We start from the raw sequence: 12543 nt of genomic DNA, 5'->3' as shown, positions 1-12543 counted from the left end.
TCCGACTCTCATCTCTGACACGGCCATGCCTGTGCTGACTGGCAAGCGCAGGAGGAAGATTAGGACTGACGAAGATGAGAGTGCTACTAGTAGTCCGCAGGATAAGAAAGTCCGCTTCGATGGATCTCAGACGGAAACCACCCCTGCACCAACGACGGCTGTGACTGAATCAGAGGAAGACTCAAGGGCGCCGGATAAGGTACTCTATCTTTGCATTCAACGCCCCCAACGTTAACAAGTGGCTACGACAGATATGCTTGACGGCCTGGTGTCAGCAGTTCGTCCATATCTCCTCCAGCGAACCTGCATCAGTGCCTGACCATTCGCAAGCGGTCGAATGGCTTGCGCATACTACGATCCCATCAAGTGCATAGTCTATGTGCTCGAAGACACTCAGGAGACGCCTCACCTTGACTTAACCCAGACGCGTACGTTTCCCTTCCGTTCACGTACTTCCCGTGATCTGAGTTTCTTCTAGTGCTAGAGCAAGCGCAACCCGATATTATACTGACTAGCTCGCGCGGAGACGATGAGTTCATTGACAAGCTACGAGATCATGGTACGTCTTTCCATCTTCGAGGCATATATGCGTCCGCTAACGCACCTCCAGCCGAAGCATCCGGCGGTCACTTCCAGATCCGCCCCCACAAGGAATTCAACACCGCGAAAGGACGCGATCGACTCTTCTCCCTACCCTTACTATCCGAGCTGCCCGCGCAGTACGATCAGGGCGCGCCATCGTCCGACTCGGGCTCTGGTGGCTCTTGCCTTCGTAACGCCTACGACTTCATGCGCAGCCGACGCAACGCTGACGGCAATGGTGGCGATCCGACTCTCAAGCGCTGGAATGCATCTATACGTCTCGCCAACTTCGCGTCAGTGGACTCGTCGCCTCTTTGCATCGCATGCGTTGGCGCCCTGCTCGATCATCTTGTTCGCGAGCGCGCCGTGAACGATTTGGAGGAAGAGGGGATTTCGGGTTTGGCGATCCGCGACATCGAGTCGATTGCCCTGTATGCGCTCCTTCCATCCTCTATTCCCTTTGTCAGAGCGCTGAAATGAGGATGTCTAGGAACAAGATGATGCACATCAACGCAGATGCTCTGTAGTACGTTCGTCAATTGTACATCTCTAGCTGCATTTCACACAGACGTAGCTCGCTCGGTATCTTCGAGGACGAGTCCCACGCCTCGATTCACAGCGATAAGACCAAGGAAGGACTGTCACTATTCGGTAAGCTGTGTACCTCAAGCGTTATTTCTACTCTCATGCGCTCTTCGTAGGTATCATTAACACCACAAAGACTACCCTCGGCCGCCAACTCCTAAAAACCTGGTTCCTCCGCCCCTCGCTCTCCATCCCCGTCATCACCGCCCGCCACGACGCCATCGACTGCTTCCTCAGCCCCGACAACAACTCGCCCGTGCGCTCGATGCACGGCCACCTCAAAGGAATCAAGAACGTCCCGCGTATCCTTGCGACTATCAAGAGCGGCGGCGCGACGCTCGTCGAGTGGCAAGGGCTCGTAAAGTTCACGTTCCATGCGACGATGATCCGGGAGGCGTTGACGGAGCTGCATGGTGCGGGCCATATTGAGGTCGTGAAGAAGGTGGGGTTGAGACCGCATTCGATGTGTGTTATCTGGGACTCATGCTTTGCTTCAGTTGTTCGGCGTCCTTGATGCGGCGGCCTTTCACGAGGTCGGCTGTAAGGTCAACGATATTGTACGTCTGGACTTGGCTCTCATCTTTGACATCCTCGCTCACCTTTTCTAGATCGAATGGGACGAGTCCACGGAGGCTGGCCGCGTCTGCGTACGCATGGGCATTGACGAGGAGCTTGATAATCGGAAGCACGTATACAACGGAATTGATTCCGTTTTGGTGAGTTCTGGACGTTCATGCATTCGCCTTCGGTTCAAGACGAATGCGCGACCCCATCTGACCACCTTTAGTCAAACATAGCAGAGCAGATGTCACAGACGGTTCCTGCCGAGTACGCCGAGTCGTTGAACGTGGTGTATTTTCCGCAGCTCGGTGAGTTTTTTCTATGTCGTATCATGGAATGCTGATGGCGTGGATTCGTAGGCTTTCTAGTCTGCGTGCCAATGCTTGAAGATTGGAAGGACGAGCAGGGTATCCAGGTCATGGATGGGTGGACCTTCCAGGTGCGTGTGACTGCTTTATGACCGTCACGTCTTTCTGACGCTCAAACCAGTTCTCTTCTGAGTACGCGTGGTTGCTGTGCATGACTGAGATATGAGTCTTGACGACCTCAACAGGACTCACGTATACTTCAAATCTGAGGAGATGCACGGTCAGTGGCGTGCGTCGCGCATTGCCTTTTAGCTTGACTGATCCAGCGCAGACATGGACGTCCATATCGGCGACCTTCACTCGCTCATCGTCGACCGCGAGATCGAAATCGTGCAGGAGCTCCTCACCGAGATCCTCGTCTACTACGAAGATATGACTGGATCTTGCGATGTGTGCGCCGAACTCGATTGGCACGTTTTCTTCATTTCCGTTCTTCTCTCACCACTTACCTCGCTCAGCCTCCTCTCCCTCGCTGACGCCTGCCGCGCCTTCAACTACCGCCGCCCCATCATGGTCGACGAGAACGTCATCATCATCAACGGTGGCCGACACCCCCTCCAAGAACAAGTCGTCGACACCTTCGTCGCCAACGACACCCGGCTCGCTGGCGGCCTCGGCGCGCACGTGCAGATGGACAGCGATGACGGGGAGGAGAACGAGGACGGGGGAAGGGGAAAGACGGAGTTCATGAAGCCGGTGGCGCTGTGCACGGGTGCGAATGCCTGCGGGAAGAGCGTGTACCTAAAGCAGACGGCGCTTATTCAATATATGGCGCAAATTGGCTGGTGAGTGGGATGCTGCGCGAGGCGCAGAGATGATGGTGGTGCTGACGTTCTGTAGTTTCGTCCCGGCGGACTCGGCGACTTTGGGTCTTGTCGACAAAATTTTCACGCGTATATCGACGAGAGATTCGGTGTCAAAGGTGAGTGCACTGTAGCAGCTGTCTTGCGCCGACTGCATAACTCTTCTGTCTACAGGTCCAATCGGCGTTCATGATCGACCTGAACCAGGTAAACTCTAGCGCGGCGCTGCAATTCTTTCTCGTAGAAGGCTACTGATCATCGGCTTACTTCTTGAGGTCTCGCTCGCGCTACGCAACTCAACGGCTCGCTCTCTAGTTCTACTCGACGAATTCGGCAAGGGAACTATCTCTACAGGTCATTCTCACTGCTCCACTCGCTCGCTCGCTCGTTCTCTCGTCCAGATTCTGTCTTCGTCGAGCTTTGCTGTTTGCCTGCTGCTCTCTCTTCGTTCCCTCGGCGCCTTGGGTGCTACTCATCTGATTCGGGCTGTGCTTTCTGGCGTATCACGACTGACCCCTCTCAGACGGCGCCGGCCTCTTCTGCGGTGTCCTCAAGCACCTCCTAGACCGCGGCTCCGACTGCCCCAAGGTGATGGCTGCGACGCACTTCCACGACGTCTTCCGCGAAGACCTGCTCGACCCAGAGTCGGTCCCGATTGCGTTCCTGCATATGCAGGTGATGTTCGAGAAGGAGGACGCGACGTTCGGTGGGCGTCAGAAATCCTTCGGTGAACGCCAGACCTCGTTCGGACAACCAGGAACTGCTGCCAGTCGACCCGATACAACTGCCAGTCGCTACGAGACGCCTTTCAGCGGACGCGATACTCCTGTCGACGGCCGACTAACCACGCCTCTGCCGAGCGCGCCCGTGCGAGGGGAGAAGATCACCTATCTGTACCGCGTCGCTGAAGGGCTGTCGCTCAACTCGCATGCGGCGCAGTGCGCGGAGATCTTTGGGTTGCCTGCGGAGATTTGTGCGCGGGCGCAGTATGTGAGGTGCGGCGTGGCTCCACGCGTTCGAGGCTTTCGTTGTTCCGTTCCGTGGCCATCCTGCTCCTCCGCTCCGACTGTCGTTGCCGGATATCTCTCTCTAATGCCTGCGTTATACGGAGTTTCTTCGACTGCCGCTCCTCAGCTACGCTACCTGCAGCTTTTTGCTGATGATGATCCATCGTCCAGCCGCCTGATCTCGACGCACGAACTAGGGCAACTCCTTGACGAAGAGATGTCGGAGAAGGAGCGCGACGAGCTCGAAGAGGCGGAAGCGGTCTGTCGCCGGTTCCTCGCGTGGAACCTCGGCGAGGACGATGGGACGGAGGTGAAGGCGAAATTGGCGAAGGTGCTGGGGAGGGAGGAACAGGAGGGCGAGTGAGGTGGCTTGTAGCTCAGTGCTGGGATAGGGAGTTCGTGAACATTGCTTTTATTACTGATGAACGCTTCAATGCGGCTAGTTCAGTTAATACAACAGCTACAGATTGCTTTGGGATGCCTTCGAGTCCTGTAATCATCGAGTGTGAAGCGAATCTGTACCAAAGAGCACAGACGAAGGCCGCGTGAGAACGTCGGCATTCCGAAAGGGGTTGTACCTTCTTTCACAACAAGGTTTTCCTTTTCTGGCTTCAAAGCACCGAGGTGGCATCATTGACATTATTAAACCTCCGCGGCTTGCATCCGCCAGCCTTGGCCTCTGGAGCCGGATGCAGACCGCCAATTCTTGATTCGCGCGGATCGGTAGCCTAGGTATCCGACAAGGTCTTATCTGGTCGACGAGGTTCCCACTGGGTGTAGCTGTATTTTGAGGAGTAGAAGACGTCTGGAAGGTATGGGCTGCTGGCAGGAGATCAGTGGAATTCCCAATGAATTCCACCGCTTATCCGATGGCTTCTTCCGAGCATACGTGTCCTGGCGGCGGGCATGCAGCTTGCCCCTATGCAGTCGCGTGTGGAGAGAGTGGTACGATGAAGGGGCGTACGATTGTATGGGACGACGGCGCCGCCGCGTCGTGTCCCGTCGGCCTGCGTCGTGCATGATGCATGATGAGGGGGGCGCAAGGCGCAGCGCAGGCGAGAAACTGTCGCGCCGATGAAGGTTCTGGAAGTACACGCGCTTCAAGCACCTCGGTCTCCATTCACTCCTGTTATCATCTGCCATACTGCGCGTAGTGCTGCCGCGCAGCGCCAACCTTTATACTCAGCCAGCTGCAGCCTGGAGTCAGAGCGAGTCGGTACTGGGGTCCATGACTCGCCAGTCAGACGTCGTGGGACGATCGCGGCGCGCCAGACAGGCAGCCTTGGAGGTCGGGATGTTCAGGTTTCGCTGTCCATCATAGACTCCTGTTGAGTCATGTGGACGCCGCTGGACACCGTCACTGCGGTCCGCGGTGCCCCCACGTCGGATGGATTGCCGGTGCGCGCGCAAGGTGCGCCGGCGCTCTGATGGCTGGAGGGAATGGGAATTCAAAGAGGTTACGCGCGCCCCCGGCCGTGCCACGCGCCGCGCCTGCCGGAAAGGACGCGCAATAGATGTTCTGAAGATAGACCTGCAGTGGGATGGGCGTCACGCTCTGGTTTTCGAGTAGGGGGTAAGGAGGTAAATCGGGCAGTAAGTCGGGGTCGCTTGGCGCAGGGAAATCAATGCAAATTCGAGTGGGGAAGCCGCGCGGCCACAAACGCACTTCCGAAAGGGGGAATTCGTGCTGGAGGTGCTCCAGGCAAACTGTGCCGCCGCGACGCTGCCTGAGTTTTGCTTGAGATTTGCTAGGCAATTATGGCGAGACAAGACCTGCGACCAATCTGGTCCGAGGTATTTCGTGTTCGTATTATGGGCGGCGGTTGGGCTGGAGCCGTGACCCTGCCGTGACCCGCGGGAGAGTGTCGGATTGGTCATCGCGATCTGCTCATCAGCTAGTTTCGATCGAGACTCGATTCGTATATCATGCTCCGCCGCGGGCGACTGCAATTATACCCCTCGCCTCCTCTTCCCCTCCCCTCATCTCATCTTCCACCACTCTCCTTCCTTCCTTCTTCAACACCGGCGAACAGCACAGCGAACGGGCGCGCCAGCAACTATGGCGAGCAACAGCCGCCCCAGCACCGCGGGTACTTTGAACGAGAAGGGGAAGCCTAAGGGCAAAGGATTGTTTGGGAGGAACAAGAAGCATGTAGCGGCCTCCGAGCCTGCGGAGTCGCTCAACGACGAGAAGGCGGAGAAGGCGTCGGCGACGAATGGGGCGCCCTCGCTGGAGACGCAACCGGTCCCAGTGCTCCCTGAGGAGGTGCAACCTGTCTCGTTCACCGAGCTCTTCAGGTGCGTGACTTCAAACCTTCATGAGACCCCTCCCTGATCGCGCATCGCAGGTTCTCCACCAAGTTTGAGCTCACACTCAATGCCATTGGGCTCGTCGCTGCCGCGGCGTCTGGCGCTGCCCAGGTGAGCAGCAACCGATCGACATCCCCCCTCGCACTAATCCTTCGCAGCCCCTCATGAGTTTGCTCTTCGGCAACCTCACCCAGGACTTCGTCACTTTCCAGATGATGGTCATCTCTGCGCAGAACGGCGATGCTGAAGCCGCGGCTCAAATTCCCCAGGCGGCAGCGAACTTCAGGCACTCCTCCAGCCTCAACGCGAGCTACCTGGTCTATATCGGTACGCGCTATGCGAATCAGCCCATTCAGCGTCTCTAACGCCTGCTATAGGTATCGGCATGATGGTCTGCGTGTACATCTACATGGTCGGCTGGGTGTACACCGGCGAGGTCAACGCGAAGCGCCTGCGCGAGTCCTACCTCAGGGCCACACTTCGCCAGGACATCGCTTACTTCGATAACGTCGGCGCCGGCGAGATTGCGACGCGCATTCAGACCGATACTCGTGAGTCAGCCCTTGACACGACCATGCAGCACCCTTCTCACGCATTATTAGACTTGGTACAGCAGGGCACCTCGGAGAAGGTCGCGCTCGTGGTTAGCTTCCTCGCTGCCTTCGTCACTGGTTTCGTCCTCGCATACGTCCGGTCATGGCGCCTCGCACTCGCGATGTCGTCCATCATCCCGTGCATTGCCATCACCGGTGGTGTTATGAACAAGTTCGTCTCGAAGTATATGCAGTACGTCTGTCCGCATGTATGCGCCCAAAATACTTTCTGACGTCCCTCTTAGGCTCTCGCTCAAGCATGTCGCCGAAGGTGGCAGCGTCGCTGAGGAGGTCATCTCCACCGTCCGCACCGCTCAGGCGTTCGGCACTCAGAAGATCCTCTCTGCGATCTACGACGTGCACAGCAACAACGCGGAGGCCGTCGACCTCAAGGCCGCCATCGCGCACGGCGCTGGTCTATCCTGCTTTTTCTTCGTCATCTACAGCTCCTACGCGCTCGCCTTCGACTTCGGCACCACCCTCATCGGCCGCGGTGAGGCCGATGCGGGTATCGTAGTAAACGTCTTCTTCGCCATCCTCATCGGCTCCTTCTCCCTCGCCCTGCTTGCGCCCGAGATGCAAGGTACGTATCCACCTGTCCCGTTTGCATGCATCCGCTCACTAAACAATTGCAGCCATCACGCACGCTCGCGGCGCCGCTGCCAAGCTCTACGCCACCATCGACCGCATTCCGGATATCGACTCGTACAGCACGGAGGGCCTCAAGCCGGACACCGTTCACGGCGACATCGTGCTCGAGAACGTCAAGTTCAGCTACCCTTCGCGCCCGACCGTCCCCGTCGTGCGCGGCGTCAACCTGCACTTCAAGGCTGGCCAGACTTGCGCGCTCGTCGGTGCCTCCGGTTCCGGCAAGTCGACCGCGATCTCTCTTATCGAGCGTTTCTACGATCCGTCGGAAGGTGTTGTGAAGCTTGATGGTGTGAACCTGAAGGACCTCAACATTAAGTGGTTGCGCAGCCAGATCGGTCTTGTGGGTCAGGAGCCGACTCTGTTCGCGACGACGATTAGGGTGAGTTCGAGGTTGCTCGCCGGGGTGGGGTATAAGCTAACAATCCAACAGAACAACGTCGCGCACGGTCTTATCAACACGCCCTATGAGCATGCCTCTGACGAGGAGAAGTTCGAGCTGATTAAGAAGGCCTGCATCGAAGCGAACGCCGACGGCTTCATCTCCAAGCTCCCCGAGGGCTACGACACCATGGTCGGCGAGCGCGCCATGCTCCTCTCCGGTGGACAGAAGCAGCGCATCGCCATCGCCCGCGCCATCGTCTCCGACCCCCGCATCCTCCTCCTCGACGAGGCCACCTCCGCGCTCGACACCCAGTCCGAGGGCATCGTCCAGGACGCGCTCGACAAGGCCTCCCAGGGCCGCACGACCATCACCATCGCGCATCGTCTCTCGACCATCAAGGACGCGGACCAGATCTTCGTCATGGGCGACGGCCTCGTGCTCGAGCAGGGCACGCACAACGAGCTGCTCGAGAAGGAGGGCGCGTACGCGCGGCTCGTGCAGGCGCAGAAGATCCGCGAGGTGGTCGAGCCGACGCGCGTCGAGACGGACGACGGCACGATCAACGTCGAGGACGCGGCGCCCGAGGATATGGAGAAGGCCGCGGCGGAGGAGGTCCCCCTTGGGCGCCAGCAGTCGAATGTCAGTGGCCGCTCGCTCGCGAGTGAGATCTTGGAGAAGCGCCATGCGGAGAAGGCTGGCAAGAAGCAGAAGTACTCGGCGTACCAGCTGTTCAAGCGGATGGCGGCGATCAACTCGGACAGCTACACTCTCTATGGCCTCGGTATCATTGCTGCCATTGCCACTGGTGCTGTTTACCCTGCCTTTGGTATTGTGTTCTGTGAGTCGACCTCCTCGTTTTGTTACAAGCTCGCGTACTGACTTGCATTTCCAGCCCAGGCTATCGGCGGGTTCTCGCTCACCGACTGGCACGCTAAGCGTCACGCCGGCGACCGTAACGCGCTCTGGTTCTTCCTCATCGCTCTCGTCTCCATGGTCTGCATCGGCGTGCAGAACTACTCGTTCGCTGCCTCTGCGTCCAAGCTGTCCGCGCGCCTCCGTTCGCTCTCCTTCAAGTCCATCCTCCGCCAGGACATCGAATTCTTCGATGAGGAGAGCCACAGCACGGGTAGCTTGGTGTCGAACCTGAGCGACAACCCGCAGAAGGTCAACGGACTTGCTGGTGTGACGCTCGGTGCGATTGTGCAGAGTATGTCGACGATTATCGTGGGCTTCATCATCGGGACGGTCTACGCGTACCAAGTCGGTCTCGTTGGCTTCGCTTGCACGCCGCTTTTGATCTCGACTGGTTACATTCGTCTGGTAAGTCTGGCTTGGCTTGGGAACTGTTCAGTGCGCTAATCCTCCTTCAGCGCGTTGTCGTCCTCAAGGACCAGACCAACAAGGCCGCGCACGAGGAGTCTGCTCAGCTCGCCTGCGAGGCCGCTGGCGCTATCCGCACCGTCGCGTCCTTAACTCGCGAGGACGACTGTCTCGACATGTACAGCAAGTCACTCGAGGAGCCTCTGCGCAAGTCCAACCGCACCGCTATCTGGTCCAACCTCCTCTACGCCCTCTCGCAGTCCATCGGCTTCTACGTCATCGCCCTCGTCTTCTGGTGGGGCGCGCACCTCGTCTCGCAGCAGAAGATCTCCGCGACAAACTTCTACGTCGGCCTCATGAGCACGACTTTCGGCGCGATCCAGGCCGGCAACGTCTTCTCCTTCGTGCCTGATGTGTCGTCCGCGAAGGGCTCGGCGGAGGACATCCTCGAGCTGCTCGACTCGCAGCCGGAGATCGACGCGGACTCGCAGGAGGGGAAGAAGATCACGCGCGAGACGACGAAGGGGCACATCCGCTTCGAGAACGTGCACTTCCGCTACCCGACGCGGCCGGGCATCCGCGTGCTGCGCGACCTGACCTTGGACATCGAGCCGGGCACGTATGTTGCGCTTGTCGGTGCTAGTGGATGCGGCAAGTCGACGACGATCCAGCTTATTGAGCGCTTCTATGACCCGCTGTCTGGCAATGTCTACGTGCGTCCTGGCTTGCGCTTGTCTTTGCAACGATCACTGACCCTCTTCCGCAGTTGGATGGCGAGAAGATCTCGGACTTGAACGTTGCGGAGTACCGCAAGCAGATCGCGCTCGTGTCTCAGGAGCCGACCTTGTACGCCGGTACCGTGCGCTTCAACATCCTCCTCGGTGCCATCAAGCCGGAGTCGGAAGTCACGCAAGAGGAGATCGAGGAGGCTTGCCGCAAGGCCAACATCCTCGAGTTCATCCAGAGCTTGCCCAAGTGAGTGATGCCTAGTCCTCGCTCAAATCCGCAATTACTGACGATGTCTTCCAGCGGTTTCGACACGGAGGTCGGTGGCAAGGGTAGCCAGCTTTCCGGTGGTCAGAAGCAGCGTATCGCCATCGCGCGTGCGTTGCTGCGCAACCCGAAGGTCTTGCTCCTCGACGAGGCTACTTCCGCTCTGGATTCCAACTCCGAGAAGGTTGTGCAGGCCGCGCTCGACGAGGCTGCCAAGGGCCGTACGACGCTCGCCATCGCGCACAGACTTTCGACCATCCAGAACGCGGACAGGATGTGAGTTGCCTTGTGCTTCACCTTTATCAGCCCGAGATTGACAATGCCCCTCAGTTACTTCATCAAGGAGGGCCGCGTAAGCGAGGCGGGCACGCACGACCAGCTCATCGCTCGCAAGGGCGACTACTACGAATACGTGCAGCTGCAAGCCTTGAGCAAGCGCGACTAGAGCCTTGCTTCGCCCTACCCTATCCCTCGTCGTACTCCTGCTATCGTTAATGCCTAATGCTGTCGATCACGCTGCACACGTCCCCACACCCTACACTTTTCACGCTTTTTACACCCTTCACGCCTTCACGCATCTTTCTACTATTATCTTCTCCAGCTCGCATCACTTTTACACTCTGAACCGTTAGTACATCATACCTCATGGATCGCCTATGGAGAGGGCCATTGTAGGATAGTAATTTACGGATATATCCCCGGGGCTTTTGGTACGTATACCGAGTAGGTACATACACTGTTAGGCGTACAAGTTAGAATATAAACGCCTTGACGGCCTCGTTGACGGTATATCCAGCTCGACTGCTTGTCTCGACTGTCGCGAGCAGGCCACGGCAGTCAGAGCTTACGCAGTACTAGTGTAGTAGTCTTTCCGTTCACGTTCAACAAATCCTGCCATCCTCAATCTACCCTAAGGTACGTGGCTCGCATACCTAAATTGAGCTGCCGCAGTCTGCGCCCTACATATGTCAGGCAGAATCCGCCCACCGGGGGACAAGTCGACGTTTTTCAACGGAGCGATAAGGCCAGCGTCTGCCGCCGCGCGCCGAGACTCTATCATATGCCTGAACATATCAGGACATATTAGCTGCACTCCTTCACCCTTCACAGAGATCTCCAGGTGCGCCAAGTTGGGACACAATATGAGCGAGCCTCCTCGCACCGCAAGCGCACGGATGAGCACGTCGGGACACCAATGGTGAGCAGCGACGCGCAGAGTACGCAGGGAAGGGACGACGGCGAGGGCATCCAGGATGTCATCCTCACACAGAGCGTAGGCAGAGACCTGGAGCTCGCCCAAGGGCGGCGCGGAGCGCTGGTATAGATCACGCAACGTGCTCCCTGAGGCGTAGCACGACAGCGTTTGCAGAGCAGGTGTTGTGATTATCGTCAGCAGCCTCTCGCACTGACATTCCTCGGAGTGCCAATCAGCGAGAGCGGGCCCTAGTTCGAGGCGACGGACATTGCGAGCGACGAAAGGGCCTTCTCTTGCAAGGATCATGTTGGCGGCTGCTGGCACGTCGTCCAAGATTTTCGTAACCTCGAGCCTTTCGAGCTGATCGCAGCGACGCAAGACATCGATGAGGGAGAGGAGACTCCCCTCCGCGACCCGGAGTGAGCGCAGAGAAGCGGGAGGAAATCCCATCGAGGGCCGGAAATCCCCGAGGGAGACGTTCTCCAGGCGCTCCGCTCTCGCAAAGACCATCTTGATCCACCACTCTGAGATGGGGTAGACATGAAAGTCAGGGATGCACAGAGTGGTGAGGGAGTCGAAAGTTTCGTCTGTGAAGCCGTCGTACAGCGAGGGTATGATAGGGTCGCATCGACCGCTGGTGTTGACGACCTCAAACATCTCCCAGCGATTGCCGTGCTTAGCTAACAGCTGGAGTGTTTCGTCTAGTTGAAAAGTAGGCACAGACGGGCTGACATAGACGCGCAGCAGCTTCCCCATTGAAAGACGCAGCTGGCGGGGGACACCCTTGCAGAATTGCGGGAGCGCGATCCACGTATGCAGATCAGGGGTCCCTTTAATGATCTCGTGCCAATGAAAGCAGGTAGCCTCAGCAGCTTTGACGAGTTGGACAGCATGGAGAGGTGTCCAACCTGGAAGTACGCGGCCCGCGCCGAAGATCTCGAGAAGTATCTCAACAGGGAGGCGACGGATGGGCGCAAGGTAGGATCGGTAGCAGGCGAGTAGTGTCCCTTGCTGCGATAGTTTCTCATCGAGTCGCTGGCCGAGGTCCATCAATTCCAGTGGAGACATGTCTTCTTGTTCGTGGCGCCGATCGAGGGCGGGTTCGACTTCCGAGTAGTGGCTCACCGAAGAGGCATCCTCCAGGCCTAGCTTGAGACGGGCGTTATGAAGTGCGCTTCCGGTGGTTAGCATGT

At 58.0% G+C, this 12543-nt stretch overlaps 3 protein-coding genes across 3 annotated transcripts; 2 read left to right on the top strand and 1 right to left on the bottom strand.

The window, feature by feature from the left end:
* Positions 1-25: 25 nt before the first annotated feature.
* On the top strand, positions 26-4270 carry SCHCODRAFT_02725125 (uncharacterized protein; the record flags this gene model as incomplete). Its single annotated transcript, XM_003034495.2, has 20 exons — positions 26-199; positions 252-277; positions 331-428; positions 479-559; positions 611-1013; positions 1073-1108; positions 1157-1233; positions 1284-1609; positions 1665-1724; positions 1776-1883; positions 1955-2036; positions 2088-2167; positions 2218-2228; positions 2282-2316; positions 2368-2488; positions 2555-2833; positions 2937-3018; positions 3074-3106; positions 3175-3364; positions 3423-4270. 20 exons carry the CDS (start codon positions 26-28, stop codon positions 4268-4270), a joined length of 3150 nt encoding a protein of 1049 aa, XP_003034541.1.
* Positions 4271-5819: 1549 nt separating this feature from the next.
* Positions 5820-11079, top strand: SCHCODRAFT_02676409 (ste6-like protein). Its single transcript, XM_003034494.2, has 13 exons — positions 5820-6204; positions 6255-6327; positions 6375-6543; positions 6594-6767; positions 6819-7002; positions 7055-7392; positions 7445-7839; positions 7891-8680; positions 8735-9162; positions 9213-9875; positions 9929-10137; positions 10192-10431; positions 10486-11079. The coding sequence occupies exons 1-13, from the start codon at positions 5966-5968 to the stop codon at positions 10598-10600; spliced, it is 4017 nt and encodes a 1338-aa protein (XP_003034540.1). The 5' UTR covers positions 5820-5965; the 3' UTR covers positions 10601-11079.
* SCHCODRAFT_02745739 (uncharacterized protein) lies at positions 11066-12541 on the bottom strand (the record flags this gene model as incomplete). The annotated part of the gene is made up of 1 exon (XM_003033907.2): positions 11066-12541. One exon carries the CDS (start codon positions 12539-12541, stop codon positions 11066-11068), a length of 1476 nt encoding a protein of 491 aa, XP_003033953.1.
* Between the last annotated feature and the right edge of the window lie 2 nt (positions 12542-12543).

Source organism: Schizophyllum commune, assembly GCF_000143185.2.
Source record: "Schizophyllum commune H4-8 unplaced genomic scaffold SCHCOscaffold_3, whole genome shotgun sequence".
Classification (NCBI taxonomy): domain Eukaryota; kingdom Fungi; phylum Basidiomycota; class Agaricomycetes; order Agaricales; family Schizophyllaceae; genus Schizophyllum; species Schizophyllum commune.
The sequence above is the reverse complement of the archived record's forward strand: the minus strand, read 5'-3'. Positions and strand labels throughout refer to the sequence as shown.

Coding starts and splice junctions, on each gene's coding strand:
- SCHCODRAFT_02676409 (XM_003034494.2), top strand. CDS start 5,966: ATGGCGAGCAACAGCCGCCCCAGCACCGCGGGTACTTTGAACGAGAAG. Junction 6,205..6,254: donor TCGTTCACCGAGCTCTTCAG/GTGCGTGACTTC, acceptor CGCGCATCGCAG/GTTCTCCACCAAGTTTGAGC. Junction 10,138..10,191: donor TTCATCCAGAGCTTGCCCAA/GTGAGTGATGCC, acceptor GATGTCTTCCAG/CGGTTTCGACACGGAGGTCG.